Source organism: Microcebus murinus, chromosome 26 (genome assembly GCF_040939455.1).
Source record: "Microcebus murinus isolate Inina chromosome 26, M.murinus_Inina_mat1.0, whole genome shotgun sequence".
Classification (NCBI taxonomy): Eukaryota; Metazoa; Chordata; class Mammalia; order Primates; family Cheirogaleidae; genus Microcebus; species Microcebus murinus.
This window is the reverse complement of record NC_134129.1, coordinates 7,905,009-7,928,236: the sequence shown is the minus strand read 5'-3', so window position 1 is coordinate 7,928,236 and position 23,228 is coordinate 7,905,009. Positions and strand designations below refer to the sequence as shown.

The 23,228-nt window shown below is 36.3% G+C and overlaps 1 protein-coding gene across 8 annotated transcripts in view; it reads right to left on the bottom strand.

The window, feature by feature from the left end:
• EPHA5 (EPH receptor A5) overlaps nt 1-22,743 on the bottom strand; it is a 303,231-nt gene extending 280,488 nt beyond the window's left edge. For all 8 annotated transcript variants that reach the window (XM_075997884.1, XM_075997886.1, XM_075997885.1 and 5 more), the window contains exon 1: nt 22,470-22,743. In XM_075997884.1, coding sequence (XP_075853999.1) covers nt 22,470-22,656 — 187 coding nt within the window. In that variant the 5' untranslated portion in view covers nt 22,657-22,743. The remainder of the gene's footprint in view (nt 1-22,469) is intronic.
• Between the last annotated feature and the right edge of the window lie 485 nt (nt 22,744-23,228).

The following is a 23,228-nucleotide window of genomic DNA, read 5'->3' as shown; positions in this document are numbered from 1 at the left end:
AAGCTTTGAACCAGGTGCCTCAGCTGTCTCAAATGCCCTTTCCCAGTTCTGAATTGCTACCTCTTCATTTGTTTCTAAACATATTTCAGGTTAGGCACAATGTTGAGTTCTCAGTCAATTTTACTGATATCAAAACTAAAAGCAGTAAATATAAATGGCAAAAAAGAAAATAAAACATATTTCAGGAACTACCTTCATCAAGAAGCCATCTCTGATCCTCTCTTACCTAAATCTTAGTTAGGTATTATTACTGAACATTCTATTAGGACCAAGTTCTTATCTCTTAAAAAATGAATACAAAGAATTATATTGTTTTCTTAAAAGAACACCATGTTTGACTCATGCCTATGAACCTAGCCTAAGCTCAGAACAGCTGAATAGCTGTTTGTTTTATGAATGAATCATTTGGTCAGTGGACAGATCAAGAGGGTGTGGCTAATCAGCATACACCAGTGGTTCTCAACATGGATATCTGGTAATGTCTGGAGACATTTTCGACTGAAAAAACTGGGACAGGGGGAGTATTCTCTACTGGCATTTAATGGGAAGAAGCCAGGCATGCAGCTAAACATCCTGCTATGTGTGGCAGAACTCCCAGGAAAGAACTGTCTGGCCCAAATTTCACTAGTGCCAAAGTTGAGAAGTACTGTTATATACATGTTGATGCTTCTAGAAAACTTGCTACATTGACAATTGTACAGTACATCAGTAACATGATCTCTGTTCATTAACAGAAGTCAGCATATTTGAAGGCATTCACTATGACCTAAAACAATATTCCTATGTGAGGAAATAAAAGAAAATAAATAGTCTTATTGAATAAAATAGAGTATTCTGACAACACAACACTCAAATTTATTTTGCATAAACAATATAATTATCACAGGTGTTCTTATTTACACTATAATAGTTTCTCAACATTCATGATGGCATAGGTGAAAAAGCACTCTCCCACTGATGTTATTAATGCCTCTATTTCCCCTACTAGCTTACATAAAAAAATAGAAAGATAAGAAGTTAGTTATGTAAAAACAGAAGTTTGGACATAGGGTCTATATAAATGAGAATTTTCAGAAGCTCATTTCCCAATTTCATTAGCAAGTTTATTAAAAAGAGGAATTGGCAGTAATGGAGCATAGTCACTAAATATCTTCTATGCTATAATTACAGTAATTAAATTGTTCTGAATAGTATATATGCTTATTGTAAATTGCAATGAATACACGAATATTGATCTTTACTGTACAACTTAATTAAAACTTGTCCAGGAAGAGCCACTAATGAATATAATTAGAGGAAATGTTTGATATGACAGTTACTCTGGAAGACATTAATTAGGTATCAGAAATTTATGGAAAATGTTTTTATTCCATTATTTATATTTTAAAATAGAGCCACCTGATTAAACTGAGAGACAGCCTTCAAGGTCATTTTCCTTCAGCCATTGTATAATTACAATGAAGACGGACATATTGATTGATATTCTAATCGGTAGTTAAGAAGACTGATACTCCAGAAGAAATAACTCTAACAGGGTCAGTGTGTATGTACTCTTTTGCAAATTCCTAAAGTTAATATGTAGGGGGGGAAAACTTCACTAATACAGGAACCTTTTAATAAGTAGAAGTCACTTAACTGTTTGCCCAACCAAATAACAAATTATAATAGAAACTAATTCAAAATTGTTTTCAGTATGCTTTAATTTTATTACTATACATTAACAATTTCAATGCTTTCTTAAACAGAAAAAGTTTTTAAAGAATTTACTTTCAGAAAAGGCTGAGGACTGCTCATTCATTATTTTTGTTAAAATTCAAGGGGAGTAAGGAGAGGACAAAATGAGTTAAAATGGAATATACATAAGAAGATTCTTAAATCCTTAACTTCACACATTCTAACAATTACAGATTAGTTTGAGTTAATAACAGAAATATGCTCTTCAATGATTATGACTTCCAAACATTTATAACTTGTTATATATCACTCTGACTCCACTGCTTTTTCCTTAGTCACTAAGAGCAGGAAAATTTATTAAATTCTCCAGGAAAAAAAGACACATTGGAATGAATATGTTTGCAGACTTCGGAGAGTCAAAAGACAGATCCAGGATATTTGATACCACCACGCACAATCAGTGGGCCAGAGAGAATGTGTGATCTTTGATGGCATGAAGATAGAGTTAGAAGACATGTTCTACCCTTACACAACTTCTGTCTGTCTTTTCCATGATCTTCACATTAATAAACACAACTATAATGTCAGTTAAATTTCCACTATAGTATAAAAAGAAAATTTGGATTTGCAGCAGACAGGATACTATTCTCTTTCTCTACAGGCATTGAATCCAAGTCCCATTGCATATAACAGACTTTTGATGGATGCTTGCTTATTGATTTCCATTTAACAGTAACACCAAAAGCTACTGGATTCAATTACAAAATACATTTAACTAATCTGTGGGAACAAACCCCAGATATACATCTGTCCAGCCTCTCTCCATGGTTCCATTCAACACAGATGTGATTTCTTGCTTTTAGGCTAAATTTTATAATTTGACAAATGCTGCAGGGAACAAAGAACAGTTGACAAAATGAGTGCAGAGAGAGAAGACATGTGTTTCCCATTGGAAATCTAAATTTGTAAATTTGGTAAAAATTATGTTATAAGTTTAGGGGTATTAGGTAGAGTTCTGGCATCTCTTGACTTGAAGGCAGGAAGCCATAACCAATTACATTTCCACAGACAATGAATGGGAGAGCATTTATTTCTTTTGCAATTCTGAGTAACCAATGTGCATAGCCTTTTTTAGAAAAAAGAAGAAAGAACATCAGGAAAGAAATTATTGAGCACTTACTGTGCATGAGGTGCTCTCCTTGGCCACTTATATATATTTTTTCATTTAATCATCTCAGCAAACCTATAGGCTCAACAAGAACATTAATAGGTTGCAGTCCTGTTCAGATCCCCGGTAGGGAAATCAAGGAGGAAGAAAGAATGAAGCAAGAACTGAGATTTTAGTGACAGACCATGAGCCCTGCTTATTGTTTCCTACAATACAGCCAAGTCCCCTACTTAAAATCTAGACATAAGATCACTTTATTACAGTCACCTATTTTCCTGGACATCCAAAGGCCATGAATTAAATCCTACTCATAAATGAATCTACCTTCTTTGTATATGATCCATGGCTGCTGAACACTGCTTGTAAAAAGATCACACAACCAAAGAGACTATTAACAGTTCCAATTCAGTATTAACAGTGGCCTCAACTAGGCCATCAATATTGCCTGACAAACCTACCTTTAGGTAATTAGTTCTCTTGCACATTAACTATAATGTATTTTGCTAAAATTTTAATTAAAATATATTTTAAAATAAACTTTACATTTCATCTAGTAAATTTCTTAACTCTGTCTCTTTTTCATAACTCAAATTACTGAATGAGTTGTCAACATCCCTATTTACATCCTCACATCCTCCTTTTTCCTTACCTAACCCATTACGATCTGGCTTCAACCTCACTATTCTACCAACACTTCTGTTCCCAAGTTCAACAGTGACAATCACGTAACTCTGAGATTCTAATTTGCCTTATTTGTTTGCAACATTTGACCAAGACCCCCAAGGACAAACATTCTCACCTTTTATCTTCAATGACAACTTATTTCTGTGGTTGTCTTCTACCACTCCGGCTGCTGCTTCTTGTTTCCTTTATAAACTACTCATCTGTACCAACCCTAACTGAAATCTGTCATTTGTAAACCGTGGTTTTGATCAATGCTGCATTTTTGTAAATTGTCTTCACTTTTCACACTACTCCAATGACTCTTGATGGGGATTTAACATCAAAGTAAGAAAAGGAGCTTTCTGAAGTAAATAACTAAAGTCTTAGTGCCAGTCCATACATACTGAATCAGACTATTAAGAATGGAGAATGACTAGCACATATTTTTTCTTTGCTGGTTGGTTGGTTTTAAAGACAATATTGGCATATAACTCTCTATAAAGACCCTTCTAAAGAAGCCTGTGAACTTCCAAGTCTTCAGTTACAATCTAAATGTTAATGATCCCACAGATTCATATATATTGTTCATTTTTCTCTTTTCAATTTTTTATCAATTTATAAAACTGCCTATTGATTATTAACACATGTATGGCATGCAGTCATCCCCAAATTCAGCCCATTACAAAATAAACAAAGTATCTTCCCTATAAAAGAGAAAAACCTTCCCTCCATGTTCCCCATATCAATGAGGGTAGTGGCACAGAACTAGTTATTCTACCCAGATACTAGAGTCACTCTTGTCTTCCTTCACTTTTACCCCTACATTGAATCACTGACCAAATCCCACTGAATCTAAATATATCCTAAATATAACTCTGTAAACTGTCTGCTCTGTTTCATTCCACAGTATAACCAGGCCAGCCAAATCTTTGGCATATTTTTTGAAAAATCTCCTAGCTGGTTTTTCAGTAGAGAAGCATGATCCCTTACAATTTATTCAAAATAGTGCTTTCAGAGAGATCTTTCTAAATCACCGATATGATCATGTTGCTCCTCCCCACTTCAACCTTATAATTGCATCTTGCTGTTTTAATATAAGTCCTTCTAGGGTTAGTCCCTATGTTCTTCTCAAGTTTCATTCAAGCTTTTTCTTTCCTCTCTTTTCACATTTTAGCAACAGTGAACTTATTTCACTTTCAACTATGTGGTCTCACTTTTGATTCAGTTTTGTCCAGTAAGCTGTGAAGGGGATCTGCAAAGGGAGAGGATTTGGGATAGAAAACATTAATAAAGAAACTTCCTGACTGCCTTGGAAGTTTCTGGGTATGGATGTATTTCCTGGAACTGACACAGCCATCTAACGAAAATAAGTAGAATCAGCAGGAGAGCAAAGCCTACAGATTAAGGTTGGCAGAGTGAAGGGATGGGAAGTATCTGGCTCCAAATTGTATCACGGAGTTGCTAATCCTTTAAACTCAAAACTTGCCTCTTTTAGGACTTGCCTTTATGTGGGAAAACTCGATTTTGTTTCTTAATCCAGTGGGGAAGCGATTTGCTCTTATTTGAAGAGGAACAGATCCTAACTGATTACAGCTTCTAAGTGGCAGAGCTTGAAGGCGAACTCATCTCTCTCATTCCAGAACCTATTCTCCTTCCATCATGTCTTGATACCTCCAAAATTCATTCACATAATTCCAATGACATCACAATGGAGTCACTTAAACTCTCAGATTATCTACCACTGAAGTTATTTCTAAAAAGATAATTTTTGTTATCCCTTTGAATCTTAATACATTATGCTGAATTGCTGACTGTAAAAGAACAACCAGTGCTTTTAAATATTTTGTTTCAAATTACTTCCATCTTTGTCCACTTTGTTCATTTTGTTTCTTCATTGTTTATTTTGTTCCAAAATATTTTTCATCATTATAAATAAAGAAGCTTTAGGCACTGCTCTTCAAAAATTAAACAGTAGTATATTCATATCACAAAGCATACAACTATGATGAAAGCAAAAATCAATCATAAATGTATACTAAAGACTTTGAATTGTTAATGTAGTCTAGAAGTATAAATCCAGAAAGATGGCAAAAAGAAATTTAGAACTAGTATCCACTGGTTGGTCTGTACAAAGTGTTTAGGCAAAGCTAACACAGAAATCCACTGACAGCTAAATTATAACTAATTAACAGTCTGCTACATTTACAGGACATATTGCATGAAAAGAGCAATACCATATGGTTTTCAGTGGTTACCTTGTCAGGTGGAGTAACCATACTTGTCAAATCTTACATACTGTTTTTATCCTATAGAGAAAAGTCAATGTTAGATGACATAAGAAGTTTGACAATCTTCAAATCACTGAATACTCTCACTTAATAATTGCTTATTTCCACACCATCATGTATATAGATAATATATGAAGTTGTTCCTTATAAAAACAAAATATTATAAGTCCTCAACACTTGAAATAAATATGCTTGTTCATAATTCACTTTGAGAATGTTTCATTGCACATAATACTCTAATACTCAGTACTATGGTTCTGATTTGCTACAATGTGACCTTGAGAAAATGATTTTACTTTGAGGGCCTCAATTCTCATACCTGTAACATCAGTAAAAAGACTAGTAAAATTATGTGTGTCTGCTCTTAATATACATTATATCACTTAATCCTAACAATGATCCTTTAGTATGCTATTTTCCCCACTTTACAGATAAGGAAATTGAAGTTGAGGAAAGCTAAATAAGGCAATGGCCCAGGGTCCCAGAGCTAATAACACACAGCTGGAATCTAAACCTAAGTCTATCTAACTCCAAAGTTCTTTCTCTTGCTTCTATATTACACTTGCCCTCGTGTCCAGCTTGCTGAATACAAAGGTACATTCCTTTGAAACTCTTAAGTCCTTTATATCAATGAATTTTATTAAATCAATGAACTGTGAATAGTATGTTAGAGAAGCTAACATCACAATGCTCACTGTATTGTATAGATGGAAATCTTCAAATATATTAATGTAAATATAACAGATGTTAGTTTTTCCTGGGGAAATCACAATTCAGTATTAAATTTTCAACAGTAAGTTATAAGATTCTAAAAAGCAAAAGGGTAATAAGCAACAAAGTAATAATGAACTTTCATTTCTTAATTTTTTATTTTGTTATTCATTATGCTCTAAGCTGCTATCTGGGGAAAAATAGGGCATATATTTGTCCAAGTATACTTTATCCTTAAAAGTCAAAAGGACATATTAAAAACTACTATTTTAGAATATGATGTAAAATGTATGAAAAGTTGATTCTACCCCAGGACCCAAATACTCCTAATGTTTGATTGAAATATATCGAACTTCAAAACAATCTATATAATTGCTAGCATTCCAGCCTTCGGGGTAATATAAATGACGATTAGATGTGAACATACACTAAAACAAAAGGACATACACTAAAGCAGAGGGAGACTTGTTCACAGTCTGTATTTTAAGGCGATGGCATTCACCAAAAATAAGCAAACAATTAGGTAACAGCAGCCCTTTTTGTGAAATGAGAAATGACACGAATTTTTCCTGACAACTTGAGTCATTATTTTTATGTCAGTCTATTGCAGCTTAGTTGAAATTTAATTCTGATATAAACCCTACATAATGATTCTTTGTTATTTAAATATTTTAAAATGATATTGCAAGAAATCTTTGGATAATGTTTTGTCATTGAAAACTAGTCAAAATATAAAGCAATACAGGCAGAAGTACTAACAAAGTATAACAAATGCTGTGCTAAATAATTTCAGGTGACTGAATATAATTATTTTAAGTACCCAGATCTAATAATCCATCTCAAAATGGATACCAGCATTCATAACAGCAGGAAAGTATTTTTTAAATCAGTATATTAAAGTATAGTAATTTTTATACATTAATAGGGTGTAAGATTGATGTAGTAGTAATTATTTTTTGCATAGTTAAACTGGTGCCTATAATCTGGTTTTGGCCAAAATATAAGCATGTTAGTTGGCTATCTGTCCTTTTACAAAGGTTACAAAGGAAAAGAAAAAAATAAAGAAAATAAAGTAAAATAAAAGTACTTTTATTTTTCTGTGTATTTGTAGCAGACACTATTTTATGTCTATTGACTACAGACATCATTTATCCTTTCTTGGTATCAGAATCTCATTTTTCTTTGGAGTGGCAATATATCCCTTACCAGACAATGAATTATAACAGGTCTTTGCAAATAATGATAATCATGTTTCTATTATCTTAGCCTTCATTGAATCTGGTGGCCTTATTACATAGGTCTGGCCAATGAAATATAAACAGAAATCTGCTCTCCAGTTTCTGGGAAAGTTATGTTGTCCTAGCTAAAGAAATAAAGCAGCTGACATGGTTCTTGGCTCTTCTCTTTCCATTTTTCTTGTTCTGAATTGGATGTGATACTGGCAGATGCATCAGGATTCTCGTAATCATAAGGCAATAAGCATGAGAGCCAGGCCAAGAAAATCACAAAGATTCCTCTCTTGACACCCTTAAGCCACAGAACCCAAGCCACCAGACATTTACCCTCAAACTTCTTTCTCTTACATTAACAAAAAAACACTATTTTTAAAGGCACTTTTGGACAGGTTTTCTTTTTCTATCATTTACAACCTAATCCTGCATAATACAAATACATAAAAAAACTGAGAAAAACGTACAATTTATGGCCTTAACTTTTGTTCCAGTTCTATGGAATATAACACCTACAAGGAGGGTTCATTGATTCAGCAAATATTTATTGAGTATCTACTTAAGTGCCAAGATTGTTCTAAGCCCTGGGGATACATCAGTGAATAAAACAGGAAGTATCTTGCTGATTCTGCAGCCTTCTAGTTGCTTGGCCCAGAGAATAGAAACTTGTTCAAATTTATATTACCTGTGAAATCATCCATCTGTATCTCCTGAGTCAAACTCTCTCAGGGTATCATTATCTGAGTTAACATTTGGCATTTAGGGATATATAGACACACACGCACACATGCACACACAAACATATATATACACACACACACATACATATATACATACACTGTCAAAATGAGCTTAATATTAACTGGGAGGGTAAAGGGAAAATATTAATCAAAGTATATTCCTTGAAGACCAGTCTTGAAACAAATGACTATATTATCGATTATATATAAAACCACACTTAGAACTTTTTTGCCCTTTGATATCCTAAGAGACTGCATTTTACAAAGTACCCCCGCCCCACTGACCCACATGATTCTTACACTAAATAATTAGACAATATTAGAAGTAGGCTATGCCCTGGTTCAATGTGGTGATCACACAGCTGGATTTTGTGTCAATGTCAAATTGCAATAATAGTTTCTAAAAGCTAACTCTCAATCTTTATATTGATATTATTGCAGACTGGCACCAATACCAGTCCACACACCTCACTTTAAGTGCCGCATTATAAGCAAGGGTTCTTCAACAGGATAAATATCAGATTTATCTATGGATGTTCTAAAACTGGATTCCTAAGTCCAGACATGATATATATTTAACAATGTTCGTAGGTTGGTTCTGATGAGCACTTCTAGGTTAGGAATCATTAAAGTTTATCATATAGTATATTAGATCATTATATATGAAATGTCCAATTTTGAATCAAAAGTGTAGTTGATTACATCCTCATTCTCATACAAGAAGCAATACAATTAATCAAAGCATATACCCAAACTATTGATACAGTTTTGCCAGCGGCTTAATGGTAGCTTGTTTATGCCAGCAGCAAAGAAGCCTAGAGAGCAATTGGTGATGAAACCATGAAAGGAGTTTTCCACAGCCTCTTTAGAATTAACTATTTTTCCTTCCAGGAAGTGGTCCAAAGCCTGGAAGAACTGGTACTCAGTTGTTACAAGGTCTGGTGAATATGGTGGACGATTGAGAGTTTCCAAGTCCAGCCTCTGTAGTTTGAGCAGCATTGTTTGTATGACACGTGGTTGAACGTTGTCTTGCAAGAGGATTGGCCTGTCTCTATTAACCGATCTCAGCTGCTTAACTGCAAGCATCCTCATCATTTCATCCAACTGGTTGCAGTAGACATCTGCTGTAATCAATTGACCAAGTTTTATGAAGCTATAGTGGATAATACCAGTGTTGGACCACCAAACAGATACAATTGGCTTTTTTAGATGAATATCGGTTTTGGACTATGTTTAGGCACTTCACCTTCATTAACGGTTGCATTGTGCCAAATGCTTGTGATTGTCAAAAAGAATCCGTTTTTCATCACATGTAACAATATGGTATAGAAATGGTTCACCTTTACATCATGACAGCAAAGAAAGGCAAGCTTCAAGTTGATTTCTCTTCTGACACTCATTTAATTCATGTGGAACCCATCCATCCAGCTTTTTTTACTTTGCCCATTTGCTTCAAATGGTCCATTATTGTTGGAATAGTAACGTCAAACCTTGCTGCTAATTCATGCATAAATTAAGATGGATTCGCTTCCCCTATAGATTTCAGCTCATTATCATCCACCTTGGTCTCAGGTCACCCACATGCTCAATTTCAATATTAAAAACACCAGAACAAAACTTCTCAAACCATTGATGTAATGTGCATTCATTAGCCACATCCTTCCCAAACATTGATATTTTGAGCTGCTTGTGATGCATTGGTTCCAAAACAGAACTCATATTCAAAAATAATACCAATTTTTGTTATTCATGGTTTCACAAAAATTGCTCTAGAGTAAATTTGAAAGATAAGCTCAAGACAAAACATGCATTTTCAAGACAGAGGATATAGTATGTATCTTCACAATAAAAATAAAATAAGAAGTGTCAAAGTGAAATGTCAGAGAGATCAACTGCCAAACTTAGTACCTAAGGAAATCAGACATTTCATACTTAATAACCTAATACTTTGTTTTATAGGTAGATTTTTAGAAAGCAGCAAGGCAGGATTATATCACACTGATCTTCTATACAACATTCCTTTTATATTTTAACACAGTGGTTTTCAAACTGAGCTCACAATGGCCCAGATGTTCTAAAACTGATGTCTCAAAGGCACAGGCAAATAAAGGGAAGGAGGAAAAAACACAGCCAGGAAGCCAAATAACTGTTGTTATCAGCTTTCTGTATTGAGCTTCCATAGTGATTTCTTTTGAATGAAATCTAAAGAGAGTTTCTGCTGCTCAAAAAAAAAAAAAAGTTTGAAACCACTGCTAACATCATGTACTTGGCTTTCCATAGGGACTATTATATAAGAACTTATCCGATGAAAATCAGTTTTGCATATTTTGAAAATTACAAATATTGTTCATGGCATCATTTAAACAAAATCATTTAAACTATTATCACCAGGTTCTCTCAAACTCTAGAGTCAGAAAAAAAAAGTCAGTTTCCTGATGAACTGACAGATTTTCTACCAGGAAATGAGTGTTGTGTAACCGAAAGCTTATACGTAACTTTTCTATTCAATTACTTTAGCATTGATGATAGGGAGAATTTATTGATATGAGTTTTCCACATATCCTCATTGAAATATTTATATTATTTTTATGTTAGTTGATTTTCTTATGAATTTTCTTATACAATTTTTATAAAACATTATTTCTTATTTGAAAATTGATATGCATAAAGTACAAATCATAATACTAAGTACATTTAGATACACGTAATTTCTAGCAAAGTAGGGTAAAACCAAGAGCTCCAACATCAAACACACTTGATTTTTACCCTGTCAATTTATGCGTTCTGTGACCTACTGCAAATTACTGCATTTTTCCCAGACTCAATTTCTCTCGGTAAACTGGAACAATAGTATCAATCTCATTGAGTTGTTGTGAGAATTAAAGGAGGTTATGTGGTGATAGTTTTCACAGCAATTATCATTTTTATCCCTCCCATCTAGAGAAAGATTCAGTTCAAAGAATTCTTATAGCTGAATAGAATCCAATATTAACCCTCTGATATTTTTGCTATATTTGTTGTTACTTTAGAGTACCTAAATCATTTTTCTGGAGATATATTTAATTAAACACACTAACCAGACACTAACCAAACTATACTTAAAAAGTTACTTATAATACAGTTTAAATTTAAACTTGCTTCCACATGTATCTATGTTTTAGTGCTATTCTCTTCATAGGGTTGATGGCATCCATTTTTATGCTATTTTCCCTACAATATTAAGAAATCATACCAAGTCATAAATCTAAAGTACTTCATAAAGTAAGTGACTGTCAAAATAATCCAGGAAATCTAGAACAAATGAAAGAGTAAATCCATCCACTCTCAAGAAATTTAAACCATTTAGAAACAGATGTTTTATATTAATTGTTTTTCTGGAGGTAAAATTAAGTCATGCTGAATGTAAAAACTTTATTTTATGTTGGTTGATAGTGGCTCAAGTTATGTGAATTCTGAGAATTTATCATAAGAAAGGGGTGGGGGGCAGCAGTTGATTAAATTACAAAGAGATAGGGACCACAGCATATCTACTAATTATTTTCTAGCAGCTTGCTAATCTCTGTAAAACTTTCTTCTCATTGATACTTTTGGTAAATCTAAAATAAAGTATTCTACTGACAAAAAATTTCTTGGTATTAACTCACTTTGGTGAGCAAATCATAAAATCTTTTAGTTGGCAACTTCTCAATTTAAAAGAGACTCTCCAATACCAGAGTCTCTAAACTCTATTAGTTATGGATTAGAGTTAGGAAAAGAGTTATGTTGGCTCCACTAGCAATACAGTAATGAGGTGAGACTAGGTGTAGTTAAAAGCAATAACTTTAAAAAAACAAGTTACTTAATAACATTTATAAATTAAACATAAATGTATACAGTATAACATACTTCACTTATGCTCCATATGGAGTACCAAGTTTGGGAGCTGGCTCTCAATGAGTTTACAGTCAAAGCTTTCTTCATATTGATACTTCTCGTATAAATGCAAAAAAAGATATTCCACTGCCAGTATTTTTGATTGAACTTGCTTTGGTTGGCAAATCATACTATCTCTGTTAGTGGTGAATTCTCAGTTCAGAAGAGAATATTTTCCCTGGTTAACCTTCACTTTTTACAGGGATTTCTATTCTGATCAAGATCAGAAACGTACAGACAAGTGAAAACACAATTCCATCTCAGTGTGAAAGATGACACCTGGAATAAAACTGGGCACACAACCTTGGAAAATCTGTACATACTTAGGCGAAAAGATCAAATTATCAAGATGAAGGAAGAAAGTGAGTGTATCTATCTGACTGAGCTCAGGGAATCCAGCTGCACTGAGAGCAGCTCACCACAGGAGCCCGGAGTGCAGGGAAGGAGAATTGGCAGCAGAGGTGGACCAGAAGCAAATCACTGAGAACTTTGTACTCAGCTCAAGGAGTTTAGATTTTATGATGAGGGCACTGGAGGGCCATTGAAGGGTTTTACCCAGGGAGTAAATAAGGGCTGCTTGAGTAGTTGAACTGAAGTCAAGTGTTTTTCTTTTGGTATTTCCATTTACAATAAATATTAGATAGTGCTCACTAACTAATACAGAAAATTAGACCTTTCTAAATGTCAGAATGCCAACCCACACTGCTTTTTTAGCACATGCAATACTTAACACATACACTTACTATAGATAGAACTTTTATGAAGCACTTTACTGATGTGAACTCAATCTTTACAACTCTAAACCATATTGTCGTAATAATCCCTTTTTATAGGCAAGAAAACATAGCTTGCCTAAGGTGGCAGAGTTCTAAGTGGTTGAGCCAGGCTCCAGAGCCTGTGTTCTTACCACTCTGCAATCCTACCTCCAGAGTGGTGCACTGATTCTGCAGTCATAGACTTTGGCTTTGATACTAGTTCTGATTTTTTAACAGACCAAACTCTCTCTCATTTCAGTTCCTTCATTAATAACATCATTTTTTTTTCTCTAATCTATCCTACAGGGTTTTTTTTTCCATGAGATTCATCTGGAATAATATACTTTTGTAATATATACTACATTAAAATGATTATAAAATATTTAATATAATCCTGTATATAAAGATGGAAAAAACCACCCAAGGGATTGGCTTGGATAGGAGATGAAAGGTGAATACATTTCCCACAGAATCTTTCAGTCCTCTCTCTTATTAGAAGTACTGCTGTCTAAAAAATAAAACATGTAAATATGTAGTTTTATATTTTCAAAGCTCCCCTCTGCTTTTAATAGAACGAGTAGTGATCAGCAATATATAGCACTTTTTATAGGTGAATTTCTTAATGGGATTTGGGGTATACAAAGTTCTATTTAGAGTCTAGTCTTGGCTAGGGATTTGGAACTGAATTGTTTGTAGACTAAAGTAACAGAAACAAATCGAAAAGGTAAAGCATATATGCCCTAAAATGGAAAGGAGGAAATAGGTAGGAAAAGATCTCCACTTGTGCTAGTGGGGCTCTGGACAACAAAGAAGGAAGATGTTAAGGGGTGGGGTTTATTAATGTGCAAGATCACAATGACCAACAGCTGATCAAGTGAGAGGGGGAAAAAAATGAAGCTATGAGTAAGCATCACAGGAAATATCTTGAGGACTCTACACAAATTTTTGTAAGACTTGTTTGAGGAAAATAAAAAAATACACGTGTAAACTACTTAGAACAATGTCACATACATAGTAAATCAATAATGAACATTAGCTATGATTATGGTATGGAGGAGTGTGTATTCACAGAATTTAAAGTTAGTAAGTACTGGAGACTAAAACAAACAGGTCTTTACTTTTTAATCCAAAACAATTGGATTTTTAAAAAAAACAGTTTTTGTTTTTCTTGTTGGTTTTTCTGTAATTTCATAGCACCTAATTCTTTCCTTACTTTGTTTCCCTGTTTTTTTTCAAATCAAAAAACAGTGACTTCAAACCTGCAAAATTAAGGTAGTTTTGTTGCTATTGTTTGCCCTCTTCCCTTCTATAGAAATAAAATACCATGCTTGAAACTGGGCATGGCTAAAATCCTTTAGATACAGCAGTTTTCAAGTATTTTCTACTTCAGAAAAGGTGGTTGTATCTCCTTTCAGGAGACTCATTACAGCATCACTACACTGCCTAGCATGGAGCTTCTGAGAAGAGAGTCCACTGCCACCTTCTACAACATGGCACTCTGCCTCACCTTTCCTGCTAGTATACAAGGCCAGGGTTTTGGGTGAAAGCTAGAATTTGGCTTTCAGAGCAAGCTCCTGCTGTGGACTGCTGGGCTGAACTGGTGCCAGCCCAGTGGGATCTGCCTGCTGAGTTTGTCTTTCCATAGAAAATACATTAACAAGCATCCTGGAAAGGAAAGGTGCAGCCATTGCAAAGTAAGTAAGGGAGCTATCTTACAAGAAAGGCAAAACTGAAAGAGACCTCTTAAACTCTTATACTTCTGATTTATTAATTAAGTAAAAAAGTACGACTGGTTCTGACACAATCTATCTTTAGGGACTAAGTCTCATGATTTATTTACAAGATGACTATATTTTCTTAACATCCAGTCTGAAATCATGTCTTCCTTTGGGGTGTTGGAACCTAACAGGTAGGGGCTCTTATTCTCCTAACTTGTTTTGACTTTGTGCGGGATGGAAGGAGGAAAGAAAAGAGAGAAGAAGGAAAGAAGGGAGACCTAACAAATGAAAATAAGAATGTGAAATTATTATAAGAGGAAAAACACAGTACCCATCTCCGAGTAAAAGAACAGACTGTATTTTCTCTAAATCTTCCAATACTTAGCCTGAAACATGTTTCTAAGTGGGAACATTTTCTCAAAAGCATATGCAAAATATTCAACCCTCAGGTTTTGGCTCTTTGATATTTTTTCTTTTTTACTAGAATTATTTACTTAGCAGAGTTGTGGGCTCTGTTTATTTAGAACTTAAGACAAGCTTGATGGATGGATAAGAAGGCCTGGGCAATAGTCCAGCAACTAAAACATAATTAGAATTATCACAGACATTTTAATCCCAATTATTTAATCTGTGGGGTGTCTAATGCCACAAGTATTTGGCATGACTCAACAACACAGTAGAGCTTGCAGAGAAATAGAAGTAAAAAAAAAAAAAATAAACGCATGAAACAAAATGATCTAAAGAATTATTTTTCTCATTAGGCTGGGGTTTATATCAGCAGAGTCATAGCAAAACAAATAGAAAATTAGAATATGGATATGTAAATGTGATTTTTTAAAAAAAGGATTAAAATAAAACTAAACCCTTTTGTTAATATCGAGTTTGTAGTGATACCACTTTGATAAACCTTCCCACTCTTTTTTCCATCCTTACCACAACCATTCAACACATCCCAAAACACATCCTTGGGCGCATATACTGACTTCTCAGCCAAGTTACTGCACTCTGCTTAATAAATGCACAATTAAAACCATGGACACTGAGTACTGAAGGACACAGAGGAAAGTAGGTATTACCTAGGATATACATTTGTTCAACAAAGTTTTGTTATACCTCCTTCCTCCTTAATTATTTAAGAAATAATTTAAATGATACTAATAAAATGGCACATAAGCTGATCAGGGACTAAAGAATACACACTCTACAGGAAAAAAACAGCTATGGAAAAGTTTAATTATGAACAGAATGTACTAGGTTTCTGTTTTTTAAAGGGGAAAACAATTAAGTGGAACTCTAAAGGCAAAACTCAAACACACAATTTTTGAGAGGGTTGTCAGGCAATTTTTAAATAATAGAAATGATTCATTATGGTTTCTCTAAATCACTAAAAATAAAAAATAATTTCAAAACATTAAACTTTTATACTAAACTTAAAAGGGCAGTTAATAAATGTCATTATTCTAAACCACATAGTTTTCAAAAACTCCAAGTGGGGCACTTACTAAATTACAGTTTTATTTTATGACTCTGTAACATCTGTATTCTCATTAGGGATGCTAGATAAAAATTTAAGCTTTTAAGAAATGAAAAAGATCAAGACCTTCAATTATCATATATTTCACCAGACATAATTCAAATTCTTATGTATGGTATGGCAGTTTATCTTTGTATTTATTTATTTTGTTTTGCACTAACAGATTATATCAGGTTAAATATTTTTTAAGATGGTAATTTAAAAAGTTAAATGAAAAGTTTAAAATTTCTATTTCTTATAAAATTCATTAATAAATATGTTTAAAACATTAAATATTTTCTATTGGTATGATATGAACTTTAAATTAGTTATATCTTTATTTTATGTGATAAGAATAATTGCAATAAATAATTCCTCTCTATGTGAAATCTATAGTGTCAAAAGAAAGATGCAAATTCCAATCAAGTTTTAATACTCAAGAATACCTGTGCCACTATTTATTTGTAACTTGATTTGTAAATAACTATTTCACAATATAATTTACAATTAGTGGTTCTACTATTTTATGTGAAGTTCTTCACTACAAGGAAATCTTGCATATGTTAACAGATTATCAAAAATAATCTATTATTCAAAATTTATATTTAAAATTCTTACACAGTAATCCATTTTTGCCTTGTTCAAACATTTTAAAACCTATTTAATAAACTCTGAGTAAACAAATGTGTGAAAAGCCAGAAACTAAAGTAAACATAAAATAAAGGGAGACTCTCCTAAGTATTCATGCTGTTTTGGAAGTTCAAAATCAAATACTTAAAATGCAGCATATATATTTTGAAATGAACATTTCAAATGGAACCAATAATTCAGGCAAGATTTTTAGAGTAACTATCAAATCTTACAGTTTTCAAATTTCTAAATAGTGCTTTAAAAATAATTATTAATACATCAGAAAACTCTTGTTATTAATCTTTTTCTTCCATTAAATGTATGTCACTGAATAAACATATTATGATTACCCTAAAGATATGTATTATTAATAATTATTTTAGAATTATTTCTAAATATTATGAACTATCCCAGTATGTGTATATAAAGCCTTTATAACTCATTTTGCTTTTTATCTACTTTAATATACACCCATAGAAACATATGTGTACCAATTAGACTGTGATAGAATATATGATGGATTTTTTAATGCCAATTAACTACTCCATTAGGTATGTAGATGTATATGATGGACTAGACTAACTCCTTTGAAGAAATCACTACTTATCCTATTGATTACATAAATTTTGATAAAATAACTCAATAAGTATTTACTTAGTAGAGCATATCTTAGTGGGATCCATTCTGTTCCCACTGAGATTATATTGACCAAAGATATTAGAACAAGAAACACTCTGAGTCTCTAAGGTAACAATTTACGTTTTTAGCTCTCATATTGCTTTTATAATCACAATTCACACTTTATTAAAAGAAAAAGAAAAGGCAACTACTAAAATCAATATTTAACCATTAATAAGAAAGGCTTGATATTTCAACGTCAATTTTTATGTTTTATGAAAATCACTGTTAAATTATTTCAGATTTGTTAAAAATGCTGTAGCAATCTTTAAATAATTAGGTATCATTACTAACATAAATTCAAACTATTCATTAGTAAAGTGGAATATATCTGCTAATTTAAATTGAAAAAAATGTGTAAGGGGGTGTCAATACTTTTTATAGTATTTATTTCTTCAAAATATGAACAGTACATTCTTTTTTTAAAAAAAGAACATTTAATTTGACTCATAAAAGGGAAAATAGCTATAGTAAGTTAATATAATCATGCACATTATACTCTATTTTTACAGTCAAAAGTAGAGAGATTTCTTCCAAATGAAAGAGAAACAAGAGAGCCATTAAAGTAAATAAATTTTTACAAAAAGCACTACAAACAAAGGAGATTAAAGTGATAGAGTCAATCAACGAAAGTGTACTGGAAATAGCTAAAGCACAGTCATTTTCACAACAGTAGCTACCAATACTGAACAAAATATTTAATTAGTTTGGGAATGTTTATCTATAAATAGCTACATCATTTCATGTTTTATGTAAAGATACAAACCCCACATACTTTAAATGGTCACATTTTGTAGAACATAATACTAATATAAATAATATAGAAATATATAATGGCAATTAATGCTTTTCTAAGTATAAAAAGTGAACCCTATTTCCATACCAACTATATCCTATGTGGCTTGGAATAAAGAATTAACGGTATTTCCAAATGATGATATTATAACACAAATACTTCCAATCAAGTAAAAATCTCCATTCTAAACTCAGAAATTGCCCATGCCCTTCTCCGTCTTATATGAGGAAATGAAATCTTCTTATCTGTCACACTGACACCCAAGAAGATCTTTGTCTACCTCAAAAAAAGCTTAAAATGTCAAGACCCAGCAACCCTCTTTTCATGGTTTATTAACGAAAAAGCCAAACTCTTCATGTTCCCTTGTAGTTCCAACAATCTATGATTTAAATGGGGGTAATGGCTCTCTTTTCTTGTTCAGTAGTGTCCTGGTGAGGAAATGATTTTACTGTCCTTTTTTTGTGGGGTCCTGCCCATTTATCTAAAAGGAAATGAATTACAACAGTAGGACAAGGCCACAAAATAAAGCCATTTAGTTTTACAAATCTATTATGTCCTCCAATCTGTTTTATGGGCCTGGTCCTATTGTAAACTAAGAAAACCCCTAAAACAAACTTTTTTCTCTTCTCTCATTCCAGTGGAAACATTTACAATTTTATGAATGTTTCTTTAAGTAGTTTACCTCCCCCCCCCTTATGTTCCTTTCCCAGTGCCCTTCCAATCCACCTTCTCAAACATACAAAACATTTAGAGATAAGAAACTGGACTTTTCAAATACAAACTGCTGACAACTGTCAGAAGCACTTTACTGGGGCATTACTGACTGTAGCTTCAATGAATTAAGCTTGATTCACTGCGGGTGAATCATTTTCAATGCAGAGCTGTTCAGCAGTAATTGGCCAAGAATCCCTGCTGTGAAAAGCACTTGTCAAATAATGCTTGTTTACAAATATATCTCCAGATAGCAAAAAGTGGCAGTTACTGAATAAGTTCAGGGCCACCTCCAAAATTCATAACAGCGGACATGCCCTCTTCACTTATTAAATTTATTAAAATTTCCACTTGTTGATACACTTGCTAATATTTGTCCTCCTTGATCAATCTGGGATGTCTATTGCTAAATAAGTCTCTAAATTCTTTTATGCTAAAAAAAAGTTTTGTATATTACACTGTATATCAAAAGTTTCTTCCACATGTAGTTTATGCCTAATATAATAAAACTAAAGATATATTTATCTTATAAATTGCTTAGAATTCAGAGAAGAGAGTAAATTTTCCTCTTATTGTCTACTATCCAATGTATTCTAACACTATAAATAAATAAATTTCACATCAATTCAAGATTTTTGATTTATGCTTGGTTTTTCTCTTCAGTTCTGCTTATTTATCTCTAAAACACAGTTAAATTTAAAAATAATTACAATACCAGTTATGAATGTACACTCACAATTATTTTTATCTGGCTCCACACATTCTCCCCCCATAATGGCAGTATTCATATTATACACATATATAATGTATGTATACAGAATGTATGTATACAGGACAATTTGGGAAATCACTAAGCATCTGTAGGTTGCAGAAAGTGAATTATATGAGAGCAAGTTAATTAATTAATTCAGCATCTACATCAAATCTTTGTGCTCCTGACATTCCAAAATCCCTCCAGAAAAAAAAAAAACAACAAATAAAAACAAACTGAAAACTCTAATCTTAATTCCTAAATAAATTTAAAAATAGACTGCTGTTAGAAATATTTTAATATATTTTGCTCCCAATTTATAGCAATAGCATGGGGAAAGAAAAAAGAAGAATGTAAATTTCACACAATAACTGAAATAAAAGTCCGGGAAGATAATAAGTGAAAAGATAGAAAAATAAGCTGGGCAGAGATGTAATGAATTAATAATGCCACAGATATTAATGATTGTTTTCTAATTATGCGTAACAGTTACATGTGGCAAAACGTGCCCCAAACAGCAGGCACGCTTCTTATTCTTGGTGTCTTCAGAGCACCAACTAGTAAAGTACAGCTCATTTGTGGTTAGATCCCCTCCAACTCCCATCTTAGGGTAGCCCACGTTGTGCTGTGTGATGGACTAGCTGACGTAAGACAATACAATCTGGGGGTGTTAAATCTGTAATACACACCAGGCGACATCCCACAAGATTCAGGCTCTGCTTAGGACACCCTAGGAGACTAGCGCTATTTCCCTAGCTACCTCTCATTTCCTTCTGCCTCTTCCTCCTCCTGGCTCAGTCTTGGCCCTTGTTCCCACTTAACGTCACCCACCCTGAGAAGTCATTTCTTCCCATTTTCAGGGATGACTCCCTTTCATTTCTAAGTCTTCTCCCCAATCACACCTGGAGGGAAAAAAAAAAAAGATTTATATAACGGAAACACGAAAGGATGAATGATATTACCGTTAAAGCTCTTTAAATTCAAACTAGGATGCCCCTTTCGGCGGACTAAGACAGTTAATAAAAGCACCTTTCACCCTGTTATAATCCTCCAGACTTCTAAGAGAATGAATTTACCATAATATGTTAATAAAAGGCCTAGGACTCCAGAAAACACTTTTACAACTTCATCGGAAAGGGAGAAATGCAAATGTCTTGGCTTAACCTTGGGAGATTACACAGATACGTACAGACAGATATTGATGGATACGCATAATCCTTTAATCAGAGTTAGGGGTTAGAGAGAGTTCCCGGACTGGGAGGTGGTCTCCCTCTGCCCGCGCCCACAGGCTCCTCTGGGCCGGCGGCGCGGGGACCCCAGCTCGGCGCCCGCCCGCCGGCCCGCGCGGGTCACGAGGGCACACAGGACGGGACCGCACGGCCGCCTTCCGGGCCGCGCCCGGGGTGGAAGGGGTTTCTTGAGGGTTCGAAGCCTCGCGCGCTGCATGCACAGCTCCACATCGAACCCAGCCTTCCAGCTCGGGGGTAAGGTTCCCGAGGCTTCTGCGGCGGGGCTGACAGCTCCCGGCTGCCCCGACCCGAATCTGAAACACTGCTCCCCTTCTCCCCCCGGAGCTGAGACCGGGCGCCAGGAGGGGACTCGGAGGCCGGGACTCGGGGCCAAGAGGCTGGCTGAGCACTGCGCCGGGAGCACCGCGAGCAACACCGGCGCCGCTCCCGCGCCTGCCCCGCTCTCCCAGCCGAGGGTGGGGACCGACTTCTGGGTCCGGAACACAGGGCTGGGGGTGGGGACGGGGGCTGGGCACTCCGGGATCGGCTGCCTGCCGAAGCAGGTCTTCTCCGTCTCGGGCACGAGCCCTGGCTGGTTCCAGCCGCAACTTCCGAACAGCGCCAGTCCCCTCCCCCTCCCGCGGCAGCACCCCACCTCTGCCCCTGCCGCCCTAGCTCCGGGGGACAGTGAACTCCCCCAGAAGAAGGGCACTCAGCAGTGAGGGGCGCCTCTGTCCCTCCCCACGCCCCCTCCACGAGAAGTAACATCTCTTGCCACCCACCCCAGAATAGCAGCTGGTGATGCCCTAAATAACAGCTCCCAGCGGGCACTTTCCCCCAAAATAAAAGCATCCAGCCACCCCCACAGCCGTTTCCCATCGCCGGCCTCAAATAACGGTTTCGCAAAGCCCCGTGGCTCTCGAGATCCTCGTCGCTTAGCCTCAAACAGTTTCCACTCTTTGAACCCCAAATGTCACTTCCTCACGCGCCTTAAGTGAGACCCAGCCGCGCCCATCGCCCCGGCGCGGGGCCCGGGTGCCCCTCTCCCACGGGTTCCAACTTCCCAGCCCCCAGCCAGCCTCGGTCCACCCGCGTCCCCCGCGCGGCGCCCGCGGCTCGTGTGGAACAATGCAAGCGGAGGCAGCGCGGAGCGAGCGAAAAGGCCAGCGAGGGGCCGGCGCACGTTCGTTCATTCGCGAGAAGAAGTGACACTCGGTCGCCGAAGCCGCGTCCCGACCCCGCGCCCGCAGGCCCCGCCTTGCCCCTCTGCCCGGTCGCCGCGGCCCCCGCCCCATCTCCCTACCTTCGTTGCTGGGGCTGGCCAGGAGGGTCCGGAGTGCGGCGCTCAGGAGAAGGCACGTCCAGAGGGGGGCCCTGCGGGGTGCGGAGTAGCAGCCGGCCAGGGACGCCGGGGTGCCGGGGGTGTCGCCGCCGCCGCCGCCGCCCGGGGGCCGCCGGCGTCCCGCACCCCGGGGCCCCGAGCCCCGCATCTTCTCCCAGGCTCCTCGGCCGCTGCTGTCCCGCGCGGCTCAGTCCACCGCTCTGGCCTCGCGGAGAAGGCGAGGAAGACTCGGGGCTCCCGCTCGTCCGCCGTGGGGTCCCACGCCTGGCGGCACGCGGCTCCTCCAAATGCGGGAGCGCGGTGGCTGAGACGCTGAAGTTTGCTCCGGGCTCCCCTCGCCCTCCCGCTCCCGCTCGCGGGGCTCGACGCGACCCCAGTTCTGGTCGCTCGCGCAGTTCCGGACCGGGCTCAAGGGTGTCGACAGGGTCCCCAGTCCTGTTCCTGTGTAGACTTAAGCCTCTTAAGACTTTTTAAAGATTGAGAATTTTCAGATGCCACGGGCGGAGAGGTGAGGGTTCCTTTTCAGCCTTCAGTGCTGAAGTGGACGAGGGTCAGGAAGACGCGTCATCTTAAGCAGGAATCCCCGATTCAAAAGAGGAGACAAAAACAGGGTGTCTAAGGATAAAGGGGGAGAAGTTGAGAAAAATGTGAGGAGGAAAACGCAGGAGAGCGTCTAGGCGAGGCAAAGATCCGGAGAGTTCGCAGGAGCTGACAGAAATA